At 38.4% G+C, this 23,653-nt stretch overlaps 1 protein-coding gene across 7 annotated transcripts in view; it reads right to left on the bottom strand.

The window, feature by feature from the left end:
- Positions 1 to 23,653, bottom strand: part of PAK3 (p21 (RAC1) activated kinase 3) — a 254,528-nt gene that overhangs the window by 80,908 nt on the left and 149,967 nt on the right. For all 7 annotated transcript variants that reach the window (XM_075999452.1, XM_075999451.1, XM_075999449.1 and 4 more), the window contains one exon: positions 15,212 to 15,413. In XM_075999452.1, the coding sequence (XP_075855567.1) occupies positions 15,212 to 15,386 (175 nt within the window). In that variant the 5' untranslated portion in view covers positions 15,387 to 15,413. The remainder of the gene's footprint in view (positions 1 to 15,211; positions 15,414 to 23,653) is intronic.

Genomic DNA, 23,653 nt, shown 5'->3' with positions numbered 1-23,653 from the left:
TTTCTATACCTTCAACCTCTTCATTAAATGCTCTCTTTACTTCTTGACTTAGTTTCTCAAACTCCACTGCTCATCACTGTCATCTGGGAAACTTTGGGGAGAAAAAAGGGTGATGCCAGAGCTCCACCCCCAGAGGTTCCTATTCAGTTAGTCTGGAGTAGGTCCAGGCATCTTTATTTTTTTTAAGCTCCTCAGGTATTTCTATTACATAGCTGAGGTCAAGAACAACAACCTTTACCCCTACTATCTAATGAGGGTACCACTTCCTTAGGCAATCCTGGTGGAGGCTGCTCATTTCCTCCACCCCAAATCCTTAGGCCTGGGCGAATGGAGAAGGCAAATTCTCCACCCCCTTATTTTTAATCCAAATCATTTATTTGAGATCAGTACTCCTGCACCTGCTTACAAAATCCTCTCCTTTCTACACCCCGTCCTGCCATCACTCTGTGGAACAAAATATAAATGGACACCTCCTTCACACCCTATTCTTATAGCTCCTTGGCCCCCCTTCACTTTAATCAACGTTATCTCCTTTCCACTTCTGCAATCCACTCCATGGCCATTTTTTAAACCAGTGCTTCTCTACCAGGGCTGCACTTTAGAATAACTTGTAGAGTTCCATAAAATACCAATGTCTAGGGCCCACCCAGAACCTACTATATCAGGCTTTCTCGGGGTGAGACCTGGGCAAATGATTTTTTAAAACCTCATAGATGATGTACAGACAGAATAGAGACTCACAGCCGCCCCCCAGGTCTTTTCTTTATCCCAAATGATCCTTTATCTGAAATATTCCACCCTGTCATCTCATTCTCTGAGCTTAGCTTCCCATCTAGCTAACCTTCTAACTCTTTCAAGTGCTTGCTCCTATTTTACTTGTTCTTTGATCTCAACAAACCCTCCATTTCCTGGATCCCTCCATTTTTAGCCAATTTCTCACCCCGCCCCCCCCCCCGACCTAGACTCTATGGTCCATCATGTAAATTGCTCTTAAGCCACTGTCCTGTAAACGGTTGTCCTTTGACTTTCTGTTATAATTGTCCTACAAAACTCTACCCTGATGGAATCCAATCATAGGACTTCTCCACTTCTAGACCAGGACTGGTGAGAGTTACTGGGGAAAAATCAAACAGCCATGCAGATTGGTGCTTATTATAAAGGTCACAGACCTTAGTTGGGTCATTAGTGGTGCTTGGCAATATTTTCCTTGGCCCTTGCCAACTTCCTTTCCCAATCCCTTCACCAAATATTTGGGGATTTCACACTTCGCTCAAAATTCTGCTCCACTTCCTGCTCCTTTACTTTCATCATATGATTTTCCTTCTACTTCACTGAGAAAAGAGGGACTCCTTTTTTAGGTGGGAACTCTTTTGACTTCACTTCTCCCACCCCTACATATTTATCTTCAATCAGTAGCATCCTCTTCTCTCCTCCCATCTCACTAGGTTTCCCCTTCCACCTAAGGCGTGTCCTTCCACTGGTGCTCTAGATCCAAGACTCTCTCACTTCTCCAGTAGTCTCTCTCCATCAATTATGTCCTATTTCTTCTTGTATCTTTAATATCTCCCTCCCTACTGGCACTTCCCTTTTAGCTTAAAAGATATGCTGAGATCTCTCTTGTCCTTAAAAATGAAAACCTTTCTGCCACCTCACGTCCTTCTTTAGCTGTTAGAGTTCTCTCCATCTTTCCTTCTTTAGATTAAGCTTCTTGAAAAGGCAATCGAGACTTTCTTAGCTCTCACTCCCCAAACCAGTTTGATGACTCCCTAAAGTCACAAATTAGTTTCCACCTTGACCAATGGCTACTTTTCAGTCCTTTTATCTGTTGACCTCTTAGTCAAAATGGACATTGCTGACCACGTACTTCTTGGAACTAACTTTCCCCCACCTTCCTTCATATAACTCTTTCCTAGAGTCTATTTCTACATTTCTGGGTTTTCTTTCTCAGTCTCATTTATAGGAGCCTCATTTTGTAGGATCTTTAAATAGTATCCTCCAGAAGCTGTCCTAGGACCTTATCTCTTCTCATTAACACGCCTATTCCTTGGGTCATCTCATTTACATGCACAGTTTCAATCACCATCTGCACTAGTGACTCCTCATAGGTACCTCTAGCCTTGCCCCTCTGCTGTACCCCAACTCCATGTAGTTAACTGGCTAGTGAATACCTTTATCTGTACACCTTGCAGGCCCCTCACACTAAATATTTTCAGAAGTAAATTAATTCTCAACTTCCTTTCCCCACCTAGAATGTAAAATAACAACTCCTCCTTTGTTCCCTATCTCATTCTCTAGGACCTCCTCTTGCCCGCTGATTAGTTGCCAAGTTCCATTAATTCTCCCTCCTGAATATTCCCACTGCATTGTCCTCTCCTATCCCTAATACTACTGGCTCTTATGCCAGTAGTATTATTAATGACAGTACGCTGCTGTCATTTTCCACCTGCAGGACTCCAACAGTCTGAAGTCAGTCAGACTTTCCCCTTTCTCCACCCATTCAATCTATTCTTCCTCCTGTGGCTACAGTGATATTTTGAAACACAAATCTGATATAATGCCCCCACTTTAATATTTCTTCATTGCATTGAGAATTAAATTTAAAACCCTTAGCAAGGCATATATAAGTCCTCCAGGATCTCGTCCCCAGTTACTTCCATAGCTTCATCTCCCACCCATCTCCCACTCCCATCTAAGCACCAACTGTTCTGAACTACTTGTTAATTTTATTCCTAGAAACTCAACTAACAGTGTGCCATACCTACTGCCTTCAAATGCTGTTTTTTCTACCTGGAATGCTATTCTCTCTTTACATGGCTAGCTCTATTCATCCTTTAACACTCACCTCAGTTCAGTGGTCACTTCCTCCAGGAAGGCTTCCCTAGTCACTTCTCCTTTCAGTCTTGAACAAATACTCCTCTTCAGTGCTCACTTCTATACTATACTTACCACTGCTGAACTCTAATCATTGACTAACTTGTCTGTGTCCCTTGCTAGGCCATCAGATCCTTAAAGTCAGGGATTTGGACTTATTCACCTTTGTACACCAGCATTTCTACCTGATTCAATATTTGATGAATAAGCGAAAGAACAAACAAATGAATGGATGAAGGAATGATCTTCATTATATGAAATGAGACTTGATATATGGAGACAGGCCATGCCTATTTGGCATTATGTATTCACAGATGAGAAGACAATGATCCATGTCTGCCAAGAAGGCCAGGGATGGGGAATATGTTTTAGAGTTGTTTTTGTAGTTGAAGTTGGTAGTGGTGGTGGTAGTGTGTTTACCCAACAGTGAGGATGACTCTGTATTCATTCAGGTACACCACTTGCCAGGTGCCACTTTGGGGCCAAAGGCATATATTGGCAACACAGATGGGCAGGGTTTGAGGCACAGCAAAACAGCCAATTCTCCCCAAGATGAAATCCCTGGATGGTGCTGTTTGCCTTCTGAAAGCATTTTAGAAAACTGTCACCTGAATCTTCCTTGTTGTGGGAGTTCCATTTGTCATCTTCCTCTAAAATTCCTGGAAGTTTTGTTGGGCCATCTGATTGAATATCATATGGTCACATCCAGAATAATTTTTAGAACACTTTCTACCTTTTTGAAAACAGAGCATGCAGGAAAAGAAAGGGGGTGACAGAAGACAGACAGGGAAGTGCTTTCCTACATAAATTTAGCCTAAAAGCACAAAACAATAATCAGTTTTTAAAAAAGCAATGGAAAGCATGAAAAATATTATGGTATATGGTATAATTTTAAAAGCAACATTTAAAATCATGTTAAAAAAGAAAGCTAAAAGCAAAATATTATATAAAGCATAGTTTTAAAAAATACAGAAGTAATTTTTTCCAAAGAAAAATAAACACATAGGCTGGCTAGTTCTACGAGGCAAGCATTTCACAACCCTGGCTCTAAGGAACAACTCCCTTCTGCTACTGTCCTAGCTTCTTTGCCTTTGAATCAGTCAATGGGCCAGTTAGCAAGTGTACCTTGAATTGTGGATCAATGTAGCTACAGGATATTCTGGGTGATTCATTAGGAACTTAATGTTCTCAACTTGCAATCTAACTGGGGAAATAAGCTTAACAAATAAGAAATGGAAGCCAATACTACCAAAGAAAATTAGGTGCTAAGTTGGGCATAAAGGAATATAAATACTATAGTATAGTCAAAAGAGAAGAAGATGATAGAAATTTGTGGTGGACAGTCACAGTTTACTGGAGGAGATATGACTTGAGTGATGGGCCCCAAAGACTGGATAGGCAGGAAAGGGTAAGACTTCTCAGGTGGGAAGGGTGGTAGAAGCAAAAACTTGGAAGTAGGGCTATATACAGCATGTGAGGAAGTGGGAAGACAGAAGAGTAAATAGATAGGAAATCAGGAATGAAAAGAAAGACAAAATTGGAGATAGTAATAAAGAATGTGCTGAGAAGGGTTTTTGGGCACATGGATGACATAACAGAAAAGGAGTTATGTGTTATTAGAAAAGGTGTGAGAAGACAAGCTAGTAGCTGTGAGCTGCTGAGGTACACATGCCATGGTGGGGGCAGGCTTCTAGATGGTTGCTGTTTCGCCCAGGCTGAGGAGGAGAATGAATGGTGGATGTGGAATGGGATCTACCTACGACTGCATCTGTTGTCTGTAAGATCAGTTACTAGGCATTTCCTACAAACCGTGTGTGTGTGTGTGTGTGTGTGTGTGTGTATGTGTACATGTATGCATGTGTATATTATTTTTGCAAATAGATTAAAAATTATCTGAGGATAGGGAACCTTGTCTCATATGTAGCATCCCTCAGAATATTCAGCAGAGAGCTAGGCACATAAAAAGCAGGCACAAAAAAATAAAAAAAATCTAAATAAATAAATAAAAAGCAGGTACAGGGGCTGGGTGTGGTGGCTCACACCTATAATCCTAGCACTCTGGGAGGCCAAGGTGGAAGGATCGCTCAAGATCAGGAGTTCAAAAACAGCCTGAGCAAGAGTGAGACCCCGTTTCTACTAAAAATAGAAAGAAATTAATTGGCCAACTAAAAATATATAGAAAAAATTAGCTGGACATGGTGGCGCATGCCTGTAGTCCCTGCTACTTGGGAGGCTGAGGCAGAAGGATCACTTGAACACAGGAGTTTGAGGTTGCTGTGAGATAGACTGACACCACAGCACTCTAGCCTAGGCAACAGAGTGAGATATGCTGTCTCAAAATAAATAAATAAATACATAAATAAATAAAGCAGGCACAAATCTTTTCTGAATGTAGTATACAAGCAGTTAAAAATATGGTCCAGGTTCTATTATATCTGATTTTTAAACTGAGACAGTTAATCAATTAGATCTGTGCTCAAAGTCAGCATACAACCTATATTTAAGCACTGGCTGGCTGCACGTATTTCTCTAACCCGTGGTCTTCCATGAAGTCCTTTGAGATAGAGGAGACCTAACAAAACATGCTAATAGGCTGCTCGCACTGGAGTTACTGGGGTTTGGGGCCCTCTTGGGAGTTGCCTTTGTCCCACAACCCCTAGCTTGATACCAGAAGCCCTCCTCCCTCTCCCCGCCCTTTGTCCCGCTCACTCTGCCCAGGTACAATATGTATTCAGTGTTATATCTTCCTGAAATTAAACAATTTTGTGCAGACAGAGGAGCCATTTCTGGCAGAGGCAGTGAGGATGGCTGGGTTAGAGATCCATCATACTAAAAGGCTTGTTTTTTATCTCAGTATACCTGGGCTTTGTGCTGGGAAATCCATGTTGGGAGGATATAAAAGTATTTTTAAAGGGATATCTACCTCCTATGGGTGACAACCTTCATTTTTCCTACCATATAATCCCTAGTGACTTGGTCACTCTTTAGCTGGGTGATAGACGCTTTCAGTCATTCACTGATTTCTCTAAGTCACTAAGAGGCTGCTAGTCAGTGCCCCACAAAGATTGTTTACAAAATGATGCCTTTGTGGTCTGTAAGAATTAAAATTCCTTAGTGTCTACTTAACTACCAGGAAAGTGAGTTAAGTGCTAGGGTTGTTCCTCTTTTATTTTTGAAAAAAATGTCATTCTGCTCCATTCTCTGATTTGTGGGTCACAGAGCACACTATGCCATAACCCACCAGAGGGAAAGTCTTCTGAAGTCTTCCTTATACTTGGATAAGAATAAGTATCCCAGAATAGTTCCTCCTATGGCAACAGCAGTTCTGAAGGTGGTGTCAAAGAGGCAGGCTCTCATTATAAGAGCAATAGTCCCGGAGGGACTGATTTCTGCAAAGAAGGTTCTAATCCTTGACACATCTATCTGCTCTATAAACAGATATCCTGTTTCAGGGCATATAACAGGAGCAGACCCAAGAGGAATTTCTTACCTCCTGGATTTATGAGATGTACATTTTCTTCTACACAAGAAGAGATTAATAATTCTCTAGATTTCACCTAATTTTTTTTTTGGTAGAAAGAATGTTGTTGTGTGGGCTTTCAAATTTATTTTTTCCCACTAGAAATATCTGAAAGTACTATATGGTAACTACAGTGGAAAGTTAGGCATAAACATAGATTTTATTGTTAGCTCTAAGTAGTTAAAGAACTTGACAATTCGAGGTGGATAAAAATTTAAGAAGAGATTCCACATAACAGATATATTTCTGGCTTAAACCTAGGATCTTGGGCAAAATACATTACTGATTCTGAGCAGAAAAGGAAGGTTTTTACTAAGTCAGGAAGATGGCCCCTACCTACTTTAAATATTGGATTAGGAATGAATCTAAAAGGAGGGATGATAGGTGATTTTGTGTTCTATCTTAATATTTCTTTTAAAATTTCAGTTTTGTAAGTATTAGACATTATTTTTACAATAAAAATGATTTAAATGTCCCCAAAATAACACAGGAATGGGGGAAAATACTTAATGATTTTTTTTTAACAAAGGCTAATTACTTCCTGCTAGCAAGTTAGGCCTTCAGGAGGAATAATTTGTAAAGATAAAAGTATGACTACTGTTATAATCCCTGATCCCTCTGGGTTTCACCTGCTTCTGTAAAAATTCAATTTTTGCATATTCTATTGGCTGAAAACTTTTTTCAAAACAAGTTAGGCTACTCTTATTTTATGGCAAACGGTATTAGTGTTCAATAACCACTGGACTAGGAGTTGGGGGATCTAAATCCTAGGTCTGGGCTGGGCACAGTGGCTCACACCTGTAATCCTAGCACTCTGGGAGGCTACCACTGGCAGATCATTTGAGCTCAAGAGTTCAAGACCAGCCTGAGCAAGAATGAGACCCATATCTCTACTAAAAAAATAGAAATAAATTACCTGGACAACTAAAAATATATAGAAAAAATTAGCTGGGCATGGTGGCACATGCCTGTAGTCCCAGCTACTCGGGAGGCTGAGGCAGGAGGATGGCTTGAGCCAAGCAGTTTGAGGTTGCTGTGAGCTAGGCTGATGCCACGGCACTCTAGCCCAGGCAACAGAGTGAGACTCTGTCTCAAATAAATAAATAAATAAATTCTAGGTCTGCCTTGCTTTGTTATTAAGTAGTGGGGCAACTTTGTGGAAATCATTTAATCTCTCTGAACTTGTCTTCCTCTATAAAATGAAGATAATCCCTGCCCTGCCTCCATCATAAGAGGTTTGAAGGAGACAATTAATGAATTAATATGAAAGTACTTTGAACATTGTAATACTCATATAACAGCCTTCTAAAATATATCATCTCATTAGCATATACTAAATAACAGGGTAACTATGTTTGCTGGAGTACTAAGTAATCTGACACTTTTTAAACCCAGCACTTGCATTTCATGAGTGATATTCTTGGAAATATAACTTTCAAGGAAGAGGATTAAAGTGGACTATTTTAAACATTCTCTGTTCTTATTAGAATATCTTTTATTATATTAGCAAATCCCAGAAGCCTATAGTTGGGAAGGCCCATGGTGGAAGGTTCATTCTCCTGCCTTCAGTTAGAACTTGCTAAAGCCATGAGAGACCCAATGAAGAACCTATAAAAGTTACTCTTAGTAACTCATAGCATCCAGTTAGCCTGTCTGGAATTTCTTCATGCCTAGTTTCATTCCCTCTGATGGAATATTAAGCCCATTTCCTCCTGTCAGGCCTTCAGTGGCTATGGAAAATATCCTATGTCTTCCATAACTTAGCAGTCTTTAATGTATAGATAAAAACTCAAAATGGTACCTATTCTGTAAAAGCAGCTATAAGCCCATTTCATAGGTCAGATGTTCCATGAGGATGATGAGATGGGGGAAAGGAAATGATAGTCCCATGTGAGCCCTCTAGTCACCACCACTCACACACACAGACAGCCATTGCCTTCAGTCTTATCATCTTCACTGACATTCAGCAACAGTGATCATTCTGGGAAATCATTAGGAAGTTGCCTCTTATTCGTTTCCTTTTAGGCAACACATACTGGTTCCACTCTCATTTACACCCAATTAACACATCCAACAATTTCAATGGAAAATGTTTGAAAACAAAAAGCAAAGATGAAGCAATGTCCTAACTAGACACTTCTGATCATGTGGATAATTACATAGGGTACAAGTCTGAGAGGGAAAAAAAGGCCTCATTTGCTTTAAGGGGGAAAGCAACTTTACATTCCTTAGACATTGTCAATTTTCTTCTCCTTGCAACATTTTATTTTGATGTTTGATATAGCACTTTTCTGTCTTTCCCTCTCATTTTATCCATCCCTTGTATCTTCTCCACCTCCTAATCTCCCTCTCAAACATTACTTCCTCTCAATTTATTGTTCCCCATTGCTTCTTTACCTTAGTGTGTACATCTCCCAAACCTACATTCTATACTTCTCTTGACTTTGACTGTCTGATGGTTTTAGTTAGCTACCATACTTATGCCCAGTTTTCCCTGATTGCTGACCTTGAGGTGGAAGCACAAGCCCTAGTATATAAGGAGACTGCATCCTAATCCCACCTTCTTCCTACTTGAACAGGAGATTTTTAGTGCTAAAGGAATAGTACAGGAGGCTCTTCGCTTGGGCATAACACTGACCCTTAAGAATAAGCAAGATGCCATTGCCCTTCAGGCTTCCCAAAGGGCAGGACAGTGATCTCTGAAGAGCACTCTTTGCTGAGCTGGATGGGCTACATTTGGAGAACTAAGAGGAATGTAAGCACCATTCAGAATGTAGCAGTCTCTGACACCTGGCTTTCTGATGATAGAATTCTCAATTAATTGACACTCCCACACATTATTGGTGCAATGGTAATAACCTTGCGCTACTGCAAGATCCCAAAGGGTCTTTAGCATCACCAAAGAAAGATTGCATACTGTTATCACACTAAGTATATTTTATTGTGCATTAATTAGATGAAAATTAGTAATATGCATTGATCAAAACATTTGATTAACAAGACCATAAAGGATAACTGAGAGTTTTCTTTAATATAATTGTTGCACAGCAATGATTTCTGCTGTGTAGGGTATATAGAATATGACATACTCTAGGAATTAGAACAACAATATATTCAGTACAGTAACAAAACTATATGGCACTTTAAGAACTTTTTCACATATTTGAACGCACTCATTTAGAGCCTAAAGTTTCTAAAGTCAGAAACATGTTAGCCTGTAAAGTACACATACTACATAATAAACTAACCCACAAAACACCAAAATCAAAGATTAGCACATCTCTATTGTCAAGAATATTTTCTCACCATCATTTCTTTCCAAAAAAAATGTGAAAAGGTTTTCTTTCTTTCCTTCTGAGTGGCAATTTTATAAGCCCCTTTTCTGAAATTCAGATACATTTCAAAAGACACTGCTATCTTCTTAAGGAAAAAGGAAAGCCAGCGCTGGCTTGTGGATGCTAGGAATATAGTTAACCCGTTGTCCCATTGCAAGGCAGTGTAATATAGTAGAACAAGCATAGGGTTTGGAGTCAGAGAGACCTGGGAGATTTCTGGTTTCTGTCATTTGGTATGTGACTCTAGGTTGTCTACTTAAATACTTTGAGCTTAAATTGTCTCATCTGTAAAAAGGGGATAATACAGATTGGCTGTTAAGATTAAGACTCAATACATGTAAAGTGCCTGGCACACAGCTTGGCACCCAGCAACTAGTCAGTAAATGGTAGAACACTCCCCATTTGTCTTGGTTTGGTTTATATACAACTATCCCCTCCTACACCTCCAGGAAGTAGGACCATCACATTATGCCCAGGCTTACCAGCTCCCAAATCTCTCTGGATTCCCCACAAACAAAATGCACATGAACTGTGCCCTTTAAAGACACAACCCTTCCCGCAGCATTGCATGTCCTCTAAAGCACACCTAATGCTCAAGTGCAGCACAAGACACAGACACATAAGCACGCTTCAGAAGACACAGACGTCACATAGAACATGTCACCTCCAAATGCAGCCTCACCTGCTTCTTTCCCATATGTTCTTCCAAGCTTCAAGTCCTTAACATTGATTATTTTTGGAGGCATTATGCCAATATCAGAGTCCTGGCTGCATACATTTGCCTCATTGCCTTTTCCTTATTGGTTTATTTATGCATTTATTTATTCATGTATTTATTTATTCATTCATGTATTTATTCCCCACCTTGTTCCAAAATGGATATCAGGCGGCTTACAAGAATGCACAAAATACAACATGATAGCATAAATTGAAAGTAGATAAGAAAATAAAAGGAAAAAACAAAAACAAAAAACAAAGAGGAAAACATAAAATGGAGCCTGGAAGAAAGCTAATACAAAGTGCATACATACCATAGAGTCCCATTACAAGTGCTATGCATGGACCACACATTTGGCTCCAATCTTTCTAGTAGCCAACAAAAGAGAAACCTGATCAGTCCCACACTTCACAGGGTCCATAAAATAAAATCAAACCACTTGTTCAGGATGCCCTTTTCCTGGTCTAAATCCTATAAATTTTATATAGTGAAGTATCATAAAATTGTGTAAAACTCTCCCTCCTATCTTGCTCTAACACCAAGATTCAAGTCCTGGAAGAGTCTCCAACATAGATCTTGAAATCACATCTACTACTTCTTATTTTTCTCCTACCTGTCCCTTGAAGTTTCATTTGATCAATGAAATGTAGCTATTAAAAGGATTTCTTTAAAAACAAAGAAACAAACAAACAACAGAAAAACCCCTCTGCTATCACCAAAGCAAATAGTTCCATTTAAGTAATGAAATAGACATTGTGACATTTATAATGACAAAATTTGGAAAGGACCACAAATATACAACAAAAGGAAATGGTTAAATAAACCATGATGCCACCCTATGATGAAATATTACACACCATCAAAAATCATATTTATGAAGACTTTTTGAAAATGTAGAATATTCATAATAAAATGTTAAGTAAAAAAACAGGATACAAAACTGCATATATTATGACCTTAACTATGCACAAATTATATATGTGCATATATAGCCATAGAACAAGTCTGAAAAAAATCCACCAAAATGTTAACATTTTTTCTGGGATTTGTGATTATGGATGAATTTTTTTCTGTATGCTTATCTTCATTTTCTAAGTTTTCCACATTGATGAACAATTTCTATATAATGAGAAGAGGGACTAAAAGGAAAATTACCAACTCAGTAGTTACCTTTGGCTTGTGAAATTATGAGCAATTTTAATTTTCTTTTTCAGTTTTCTATAATTGACATATAAAGTCTAGTTAAGAAGGAAATTATTTAAAAAAAGAAATAAAAATTCAAAAATCCAGTATTTTAGTTGTTTGTCCATACAAGGTCCAAAATGCTACAAATGTAATGATATCACACAATTATTTAGCATTCTGGTACTTAGAATTGCATTTGATTATCACAGATATCTTGTGAGGTAGGTCAGGTATTACTACCCTCATTTAACAGGTGATGAAATTGAGGCTCAGTGAAGCTATGTGACTGGCTCCAAAATCACAATAATCAGTGACAGAGCTAGACATGAACCCAGATATCCAGAGCCCAAGTTCAGTGCCTTTCCATTAGTTCAAGACTGATTATGGTGTAAGTCAAGCAGACACTGAGAGGTAGGAACATAGAATCAGTAATCCCTCCTTACCCATGAGGGTCAGGTTCCTGAACAACCCCCAAAGTAGGAGAGTTCAGCTGAGGAGATCACAATTTTCGGAGGAAAAAAAATGGGCAGGAGAAGTGAGGTCACAAGTAAATTTTTGAGAGCCCTCATAAATATTTTTATGCACAATAAATAAAATAACAGTACATTACATAAAAAGAATAATGAGAGTTTATGTAATTTAAATTAGTAAAAATGATAAGCTTTAAATTTCCATTTAGATTCTGAGATGATTTCCAGAGGTGATGAGGATGTATCTGTCACTCATTATGGTAATGGGTAATGGGGGTGACAGAGAAGCAATGAACAGAGGTGGACTGTTAGTTTGAATCATGGATGTCTATGCTCTTAAAGTCACTGAAGTCCAATCCTGAAGTTGTCCCAACTTTCTTATGGCTTTAGCTCTATCAAGTAAGTGATTTTAAGTGGCACTACTTAATGACTTTGGCTGTTCTGAAGATGCTTCGGTCTTCTTAAGTCTTTTGTAAAGATACCTTAGCACTTTTGTATGGAGTTCAATTTAATCATTCAACCTATGTCTAAAGGCAGCTTATCAGCTGTCCAGTAAGGGTAAACGCACTACTTGATGATTTAGCCTTTCTGAGGTTGCTTTCTTCCCAATATTCTTTGTTCAGGAAGGACCTCTTTATTTATACAATTAAGTCATTCAAGCTTTGTCTGAAGGTAGTCTTATCAGCTGTCAAGCAATGTTATTAAATGTCACTTGATGATTTAAGTTTTGTTGAAGATGGTTTCTGCCCAATGTGGCTGGGTTTGAAGACATTATAGCACCTCTTTATAGAATGCTGCTAAATCACTCAAGCTTTGAACAGGTAAGATTTGACATGTAAAGATGCCAATTTTCATTACTTTATTGGGGAGGTTTTAATCTTGTTCTAAAAACTCTGCTCCTGTTGCTTCTAACTTTGTCTCCAGGCCCATAGCCTCCTAACTGTCTTCATCACCACCTATGATAATCACCTCTGGGTTACTGGAAGCTGCCTGAGGATCATCCTCTAGCAGCATATCATTCCAATTAGTGTCAACAGGCTCAGATTCAACTTCAGGCAATAATTACCCTTGCACCAAATGTTCATCTTCATCCATAGGTTCTTCTTGATCCAAAGATTCTTAGTCTTTCGGAGTGATTGCTGAAAGATATTTCACCATCTCTTGCCTGTTCTTCTCCCAGGTCACACTAATGACAAGTTTTGTTAAACTATCTAATGCCTCTTTTATCAAGAATGTAGCATTAGTAATGGTATAGGAATCTTATGCACTAGGATCTTCAGATAGAGGAAACTGCAAGATTTTGAACGAAGTTATATATTAGTTTAGTGTAAGTCTTCTTGAATGGCCAGATCAAACAATTTTCTAAGGGATCAAGGATCTGAGACATGTAGCTAAGTTATAAAGACAACCTAAACATTATCATGCACATGGGAAAATGTACCTGAGATACCAAATGGATTACGTCTTGAATTTCCATAAGAAATATAGCAATAGAAAAGCAAAAAGAGAAGAAAGTACTGTTGAAGCCACTCCTTAAGGAGAGGAAGACTCATCTAGGCTTTTCTGTTTGCTTGCCAGTATGCTGGAAACTTGGCTCAGTTGTTTTTTTTTTTTTCCCCTGAAAAGATATAGGCACAATTTTCTGCAGAGCAGCAATGGTTTCACTATGAAGTCACCTGAAGTACTGGCACAAAAAAGAAATGTCAGCCTCTCTGATTTTGCTGACCTCAGTATCAGTTGGCTCTTGCTCTCCAGAATGGCAAGTAGGATTATTCAAGGGTTTCCAAAGCATGATGGTCTCAATATCACCAAAGATCTGTGCATACACATAATCCCCTTCTTCAACCACTTTCTGCAGTTGTGGTGGATACAATACAGGAGCTGCAAGATCTAGTAGTTTGTTCTTTGGAACCACCATCACATAAAACCTGGTCTCCTGGTTATGGTGCACCTTACATTTCTCAAATTATCCCTTGCTCTCAGCAATTTTTTTTTTTTCTGGATCTAGTTCAGTGTCTAAAAACATGTCTTTGAAAATTTCCCTTGCATGGTCACAGATCTCTTGCATGGAATGTGGTTCATTTATTTCTTATCTTCAATCCAGAAGGTTTAAGAGATTTTCATCTTTTCCATCCTTGGGTCATGAAGAAGCATCTTTTAAGTGATGTTAGTGTACAAGAGGCAATTCTGGCCCTAGTAAGAGGTTCAGCTTTCCTTGTCATATGAATTGTAGATTCATTAACACCATATAGGAAACCCACATTTGTTCTATCTTGAAGAATACTGAGAATGTCCCTTTTGTTTTCCAAAGACATCACCCTTTTTGCCCTTCTGACAACTTTCTATGCTGCCAATGCCCTTGTACTTGCTTCACTTTCATCTGCCTCAATAGTCACATCTATAGAAGCCATGTTTGAGTTTTATGCTATTAATGCAACCTGACAATTACTTACTAGAGATTTCATATCCCTGAGTGTCAAAAAATGTTAGCAAATGATATTTAAGCACCAAATGGTATTATGAACATCAGAAGGATAAATGATAATATATTGTTGTGATGCATGGGCTGATTGTGCAGGGGACAACTGGTAGAAGAATGAGAGTGGAAACAAATGACTCAGAAGTTTCTTCCCACCTTGTGATATAGTCAAAGAGACAATATTGTGGCCACTTGGACTGACTCCTGTATACTCAATTCAAAATATTCACACTTACCGAAAAGGTATACAGAAATAAATCAACCTATACTCAAAGTTCCAAGAAGAACAACTTAAATTTAGGAAGGGATTGTTGTAAATTCTACTCTAAGTTATCAGAAAGAAAGTCACTGTTTATATATTAAAGACAGTACTGTTTCTATGATTTCCCTTGGCTTAACACTATGCATTCAATTTTATGTGAAAGGCAAACACAGCATAAGTGTATTTTCTGTCTCCCCACAGTAAGTCAATCAAACATTATCCTCTGATAAAATGCAACCTCCGAAGATGTAGATGTAAAAGGGCAGACAGGCCCTGAACAGCCAATGCTCAAGAAACAACTACCCAAGAAAGAAAGTGACAATGAAAGAATAAACTAGCCCCTTTTCAATGCCCGACCACTGATACTTTACTTTTATCCCCTCCTCCTGGGAAGATAGAGCGAAGCCTGGCTTTCTTATTCTTCTCTTCAGGGGCCATGGGAAGTGGTTTGGAGCTGTGGTTGAGTGCAGATGAATCCCGGTTGTTACTATTCATTCTCAGTGGGGGAGCTGGGGGTTTCTCTTCATTATCCAGACCGTCAGACATTTTCAGTTACAACCGGTTTCACAGCTCCTAAAGAAAAGGAAGAGAAAACAGGAGTTAAGGAAGGAGAAGTCTAAAAAAAAATCTAGTAAATATGGGGATTCTAACCTCTTAGACACAAAAGCATTGGTCTCACGTTTTCTCAGGATTTGTGTGGATCATTTTAAGGGGTTTCCCTTCTGGAGGGAAAAACGTTGCCTCCCCAAAGTCTCCAATGCAATTTTCAAAAGAGGAAAGTGAAGGTAATAATTAATGGCTTTTCAATATGTATACAAAAACACACAAGACTCCTTGTTTGTCCCACGATGAAACTCTTACTTTTTGCAATCCAGTCACAGTCTTTAATGAGCAATTTACAATCTTCTTTAAATATTCTACCTGATGATTGCAATGGTCAGGTGTTCAATCTCCTCAGAGTTTGGAATTTACACAGGTTTGGCTGTTGACTTTAATGGCCCATAATAATGATTTGTTAGCTGCTTTAACATTGGGACATCCTTGACGCCTGATTCTTACTTGTGTGTACCTGATTCACAAAATGCACTCTCCTGTTTTATGGTAATTAACTGAGAAACCATCCCACAGATCTGGTAGTTTCAGTAGAGTTGGGGTATGCTGTTAGGGCAAACAATGCTCAATAGTCTCCCAAGCAGGTAGAAGCTAAAGGTGGGCCAAATGTCACCATGAGCAAAGAAGAGCTCTAGAGGAGAAGGTCACTTCCTGATGAGACACCATAACCTTATTCTCTGTCATATTTTATGTACTGGAACACAGAACAACAAGCGAGATAAGATCCAGTCTGGGTTTTAGGAACTAATTTTCTCTTAATTTCACTGTTCTTTAGTATCTTGTGTCTAAGTCTGAGTACATTTGGGTTTCATTCCCCTATAAAAATAAAGTGAACTGGAAAAGCATGAACTCCCCAAGGAAATGTTTCTGTCTCCAGGTGTTTTCTTACTGTAATTCATGTCCTTCCACAAGGCCCTGACACTTAGCAACACAAGTTGGGTGCTAAGAGTAACTTCCAAGTGAATCCCCAGTTTGATTTCAAGGAAAATCAAATCTCTTCACAAGAAAATCCCTGTAAATTTATCAAGTATTACTTAGCACTAATTTAACAGCGTAAGAACTCTCCAAATATGACTTAGCATATCACATTGTTTCAACAATATGTATTATAAGCAAGCCTAAGAACAACAATAACAAAAGCAGGGGTCTACTTATTAACTGTTGCAATGAGAAATAATCCATCATAATTCTTTTTAGCCCTTTGGTGGTTAAAATGTGTTTATTATTTTCAGTAATGCACTCTAAGCTACATTGTGTTATGAGGAGAATTTTAAAAAATGTGCTATGTTTTAAATTATCTCAAATATATACAGTCTATAATTATTCAAGAATAGGTTAGTATTAATTAATAGCTTCTTCATCTGAACAGATGACTGCCAATTAGCAATATTTGGCTAGATCTTGATTTGGATAGGACATCTCTTTTCTTTTGCCTAATTGTCATGCCCTGCATTATCTTAATGAATTAAGATCAGTTCTGTATTTTTTCAGTAATCACAACAACGAAAATACTCAGGAATAAATGCTTTGTCACTACCACCAACAATTTTGCAAGCCTCACATTTGCTTATATAGGTGAAACTATAGTACAAGGTACAATAAAAAAGTAACTGTGGGCCATGTATGATGGTTCACACCTATAATCCCAGCACTTTGGGAGGCTGAGGTAGGAGGATCACTTGAGACCAGGAGTTGGTAGCAAGACCTTATCTCTATAAAAAATGATTTTAAAAAAGTAACTATGATGTCAAGAATAAAGTATATTTATAGATACTACTTGTACTAGTAAATATTTTAACTAGAACTTAAATTTAGAGTTTAAATTTAACTAGTGCTGATGTGTCTACATTCTCTTTTGCATTTTGATATTTGGTCCTTCTAAATTCACTGTCTCTCTAGAATTAAACTCAGTTTAGGACTGACTGCACCAGTGGCGTTACTTGTACTGGACAGGTTAATGGTTTTCATTTAGTCACTGAGAAAAATTTGCCACCAGAAATAAGGTGCTAGTTTTTTCTGTGTCTGTTTGTTTGATTTACACTTTTCTGGGTTCAGAAATAACACAAAGATGTGGAAACAACCCAAGTGCCCATCAATACATGAGTGGATTAATAAAATGTGATATATGTACATCATACAGTTCTACTAACCACAAAAAACAATGGTGAATTAATACCTCTTGTATTATCCTGGATGGAGCTAGAGCCCATTCTTCAAAGAGAAGTATCCCAAGAATGGAAAAATAAGCACCACATGTACTCACCATCAAATTGGCTTCACTGATCAACACCTAAGTGCACATATAGGAATAACATTCATCGGGCGTTAGGCAGGTGGGAGGGGAGACGAGGGGATGGGTATATACATACATAATGAGTGTGATGCACACCATCTGGGGGATGGACATGCTTGAAGCTCTGACTGGGAGGACAAAGGCAATATATGTAACCTAAACATTTGTACCCCCATAATATGCTGAAATAAAAAATAAATGAATAAAATATTAAATCTTTTTTTAAAAAAAGAAATAATGCCCAAATATGAAGTCATTATTCCATAAATCTCAGATATACAAAATCTAGCTTTGTGAAAATAATGAAATTTCAAAGTTACTGCAAAGGAACTGAATATTTAAATCGAAATACCTAGAAGACAGATTTCTGAAAAATGTGTCTCATAAGGAAAGAGAGCCACCATTTTCTGGATAATATATATTTTCTGATGACATATTACTTCAGATGACAAAGAAACATGCCCCATGGCCTCTTTAAAATGATATCCAAAGCTGATTTTACATAATAAGGCAAATAAGAGTCTGGGCCAGTCATGGTTCTAGTGCAACTACAGAATTTAAAATACTATGCTCCTTTGTTCTTGATAAATAGGTGTGGCTAACAACAGAGTTGCCTTTTTTATTCTAATTACTCCCTCTGACTAGAAAAGCAGGTAGATGCTCTGCTTCTTTTCAGGCTGCCTGATTATCCTGACCTTATTTGACCAGGTATAGTTTAGTTTGGGAAGAAAGGGATACTTGGGATCTGAAACTCAAACTATACTCTTTCTATATGGAACTAAAAATCCCACATCAAAATTTCAACAACATACACTTACTGTGGTCAGTATCACAGGCATTCTGCAGAGGACCCAGTTGTAAGGAATACCTTTCTATTGCCCATCGAACTGGACAGTGTTTCAGTTTAACTCACCAAAGCATCATAAGAAGGGTTAGAAGAAATATTTTATGGAGACAGAAATGAAATTGAAGAACCTATGTCCAGTTCCACACCAGGAACTGAGTAAAATAAAGTATGGACCAAATAATCTGTTTCCCTAGACATTTCCCAAAACCTAGGTATGGTTTTACTTGAATTATTCTGATACTACTTCAGCTCTTCACTACTCTTTACAAGGCACGATCAGTCATCATCTGCTAACGATTCCAGATAATTCTGATTTAGTGACAAAAGAGTAGTGCAGGAGGTTCTTGCTATCTTTAACTCACTTTCAAAGCACAGTTTTAGAAGACCAATGGAGAAAGGGTAGGGACCTGCAAGGAAGCCTTGCTGTTAATGTATTTATTTCCCAAGTGGGAGGTATCTTCTGCTATTGACAAATGTAAAGAAAAGAGGATTCTATTATGATATGTTTATAAACAATGCCAATCTACTAAGCCAGGTCCTCCCCTGAGACAGGTCTATACAGAGGACACTATTAATGGGTTTTGCGGGTTCAATCCACCTATGATGTCATTATTTCCAAGATCTTGGAAGAGACTATTTTTGTTTGGGGTGGCCATAGGCTCTATTTCAAGAATTGTACAAAAACACCATTATTCTCTAAGAACCCAAATGAAAAACCTGTTTATCTTTGAAGTTTAACTGTTGTCGTTCACTTTTACAACAGAACAGAAACATGCAAGTAAGTGGCACATTGGATCTACCCACAGGCATTCATTTCACTTTTTAGAACTTGGCCCTTAGCATTGTGGAGAAAAAGCTAAATTTAATGGACAACCAGCAACAGTTTATATCTCTTCACAAATTAATTACATACTTAACAACTAGGTTTTTCAGAAATAATTCAAATGGTTTCTGTGGATGGTGTATATTTTTGATCCAGCCCTTGGGACTTAATGTGGTTTACCAATGCTCTGTAATTACAATTGAAATTCATCAGCAATAAGAAATATGCCTCTTGCAGCATCATGATACCCAAGGAGTCTGAACACCCCTATTTCAGAGTATTAGGACAGATTACCTCTCTCTTTCCCTTTCTCCTTCTCTCTCTCTTCTCCCTCAACCCACCAAGTGTGAGGGCACGTGCACACAGGTGAATACATGAACACATATACACAGCCCCTCACTGACCTGCCTTGACACAGACCTTTACTGCAAAGCATTTTAGAGAAAGACTATTATCAAAATTCATGGCAACTGTAGAGGAAAGTATTAGGCATTACAAATAATTGTCATTAGTCTCTCAGTCCTCCAAAAGGTAGTCTCTTAATCAGTGCAATGCCAAACTGGACACTCAGGTAATGCTTAGTAGGTTAAAAAAGAAAGCCACCAACTTGCATGGATCCAGAAGTCAAGGGGAAAGATGAGTAAATCAACTGTACTCTAGCTAATGTGACCAAAACTCATACTATGGGATAAGTGTTGGATTGGATACCACCAAAAATTCCAATTTTGCCCATTTGCCACAGGCACTTTACCCAGGTATGTGAAGGATGAGAATCCAGAAATACCAGTCCTACAGCTTGCAAGGTCATCTATTAAGCGACAAGCAATTGAAATAAATATTTTATCAGATCTGATAACATCAGAGACACATACAGAAACAAATGTATCTACATTATTCTGTCTGGTTTTAAAATCTAAATAACTATTTTCGTACTTTCCCACTGAAAACCAAATCAACCCTCCTTTCAAAAACAAATGCCCAGGCCAGTAGATGTACAGTCATGATCTAATGAATCCAGAGGTAAAGCTCCAAAACTACCAGATACATAAGGCTATTATCACAAATTGGTGAGCACGTCAATGTCATTTAATGTCCTTTTCATATCAAATAAGGGGATCTAACACAAGACTGAAATGTAGCCTAGGGGAAATTTCCAGGATGAACTTCCTAATGTTTCTGATATACATATATGAAGAATAGGGTTGCCAGAAACCTTGAGCTGATGAGATGACAGCCCTACAATAACATACCGAAATGAACACATATAAAAGAAGATGGATTTTAGGATCTCAAAAGCATAACAAGCTGGTCAAAGAATTTTCACTATCTTAAAACATGAGAGTATTTCCAATTTATAGAATTTGAGAATTCTTTATAACAAGAATTACCTTTATAGATCAAGAAGAATTGAACTTTTAATGACAGCCTTTAGATTTCAAGGTATTAAGTAAACACAGGCTTAAAGTCAGATAATGTCTCCTTAGACAATGATATCAACACTAGTTATTCTTTGTATTGAGGATGAGGTTGCTGCTTTTACTATCAGAATGATGTGTGCATTGAATTGTAGTTTGGTGGTGGGCAAAAGGATCCAAGAGTTACACCTGCTGGCTCTTTCCAGGGCTCCCTGGTAACCAAAAGCATACATTTTCAAGATGGCTATCTGAGCTTTCAGGTATAGACTGGGAAACAAACCATGCTTTGCTAACTAGCTTATGGTGACACTAAATCCACTTTATCATGGATGCATTATTGACAAATGTACCAACCAACTCACTTATGACTGATAATGTAAAAGATATAGTGGACTTAATTGCCAAAAAAAGAAAGGAAAAGAAGGAAGGAAGGGAGGGAGGGAGGGAAGGGAGGAAAGAGAGGGAGGGAGGAAGGAGGGAGGCAGGGAAGGGAAGGGAAGGAGGGAGGGTGGGAGGCAGGGAGGGTGGGAGAGAGGGGAGGAAGAAGGAAGGAAGGAAGGAAGGAAGGAAGGAAGGAAGGAAGGAAGGAAGGAAGGAAGGAAGGAAGGAAGGAAGGAAGGAAGGAAGGAAGGAAGGACAATGTCTTATGATTTGAAAGAAATAATATATGTTGCTTTACATTTCTACAGCAACTCACATCAGAAGATTTGTAACCACTTTTCAAGCATTAATTCCATAATATGCTAAGATGCCAAAGAGGGCATTTTACAGAAAAAAGAATGAGCCAGGTCTGGATCTCCTAGGAGCTCTGAACCCACACTGCCATCTCAGACTAGGTGGAAAATGGATTGCTCAAGCACTAACTACAGTTAGCTGGATGGGCTAAACTTAGCATTTCCATCATCTTGTCTCAAATTGCACATAATCGTTATGCATGTCACTCCCCTAATTAGATCAGAAGCTCCTTGAGGGTAAGAGCTCCTCTGTCACAATTGTTTGCCTTCATACTACTTAGTACAGCCTCTTGTTCCTAATAAGCATTACATATGTGTGTGAGGTAATGAAATAGAACTCTATACATTCTATGTATTTGCTGCAGCTATGAGTAAGTTTTTCATAGTGTTGCATAAGCTTATATGCCTACTTGCAGCAGATCAGACATAAGAAGGCATGTTTGGAAATATCAGCACTAGTCTAACTGGCAAGCATTGGGCATTATTTAGAAGCCAGCTACCATCCGATTATCAACACCTCGTTTTTAAATATATGACTTTGTAATGTCCAAAGAGCTTCCATATCTTGCTCTTATTTGAAGTTGACATCAATATTATGAAGAAGGGAGTACCACCCCCATTTTTCACTCGAGAAATTTACAAAGCATAGAGGTTAAGTGACTTGCCCAGGTTCACAAAATAAATGAAAGAATTGAGACTAGAATCCCTTAAGCTCTTAAACTCTTGTCAATTCCCTATGCAGCACACAAATAAAATGTGTACCCAAGTAAACCCACAAATGCACACACTCTTCACACAGACATTCTATCCTCCCAAAATATTCATATAACAGGTCTAGCTTTTTCATTTCAACCCACTTCAGGCTGGTACTTACTGATTTCAATTGCTTTTCCCATCCAAAGGCCCAAGGCTAAGTGATTTACTGACAAAACTCCAACAGGTTTCGTTGGCCACTTGTACTCATTCTTAGACGGCCTTGTTTTGGAGCTTGCCTCTTCTGGGGCACTCACCAAGGGAACTCTGCTATCAGAGACAGGGGTGTGCTGTTTCAGAGAGACTCGCCAGGGAGATACCATTACAGTGTGTAATGGAGGGAAGCCAATTCTAAGATCATTTGATCAGGAGGAGCTGAGCTACTTGTTAGGCAGGAGATTTGCAAAAGCAGCCGGACAAGCAAGGGAGGTACTAGCTCTTTTTACAGCTGCCTAGTTTCAATCTTAGATCATGCAAGAGATAGCTCACTGCTGACATACATACAAGCACACTCACACAGAATACATTCATGTTCTCTCTCATACGCCCAAGCAAATGAGGTCAGTTCTGCTGTAGTCCTGCTTCTCTGCTAACATTTTTATGAGTGACTTCCATTGTTTTCAGCAGGAACTTGACATCAATTGAGTCCAATAAGCCAGTATGTTATAGTTGCAAATTTCAATGTCAGGTTGCAAATAAGGAAATCAATAGGTATACTCTAGTATCCAGACCTCATATACTGCATATATTATGAGGGACAAATAGCTATTTCCCTGTTTTTTAAATAGTTCTTTTTCAAATGTCTTAAGCCCCTAAATGTATGCAGCACCATCCCTTATTATTCATTGTGTATGCTGCATGAGCTAATGCCAAGAAAATGCTAATGATTACCTGACATATATTTATATTTGCAAACTGATGCATTATTACAGCGTTCAGCTTTTTATTTCTAATATTTATGCTTCTAAGAAGAGAAAATAAGATGCATAAAGAACAGAGGTGGAAATATTTTTAAGCATAAAAAACCAGAATTACCCTAAAAGATGCCTTAAAGAAATGGGTGGGAAAAAGAAAAGGGAAGCAAAATCTATTAATAAAATATTTCCTCCTTCTCAAACAGAGAATGTAACATCCCTGGAAGCATTCGGATGGAACAAATTAGATGCAGACTAACATCCCAAGTGAGCAGGATATGGTAAACCAATGTCCTGAGTCTCTGGAATTCTAGCTGCTCTTGGTTACTATGCATGAATGATAATTATACCCTTCCTTGATCCATTCCAGTGAAAAGTCCACAAATTTCCTCAAATTTAGGTTCAGAAATCCAATTCCTGAA

The sequence above is a fragment of the Microcebus murinus genome, chromosome X (assembly GCF_040939455.1).
Source record: "Microcebus murinus isolate Inina chromosome X, M.murinus_Inina_mat1.0, whole genome shotgun sequence".
In the NCBI taxonomy this organism is placed as follows: Eukaryota; Metazoa; Chordata; class Mammalia; order Primates; family Cheirogaleidae; genus Microcebus; species Microcebus murinus.
Note: the sequence above shows the minus strand (reverse complement) of the source record. Positions and strands in the feature narration are given on the sequence as shown.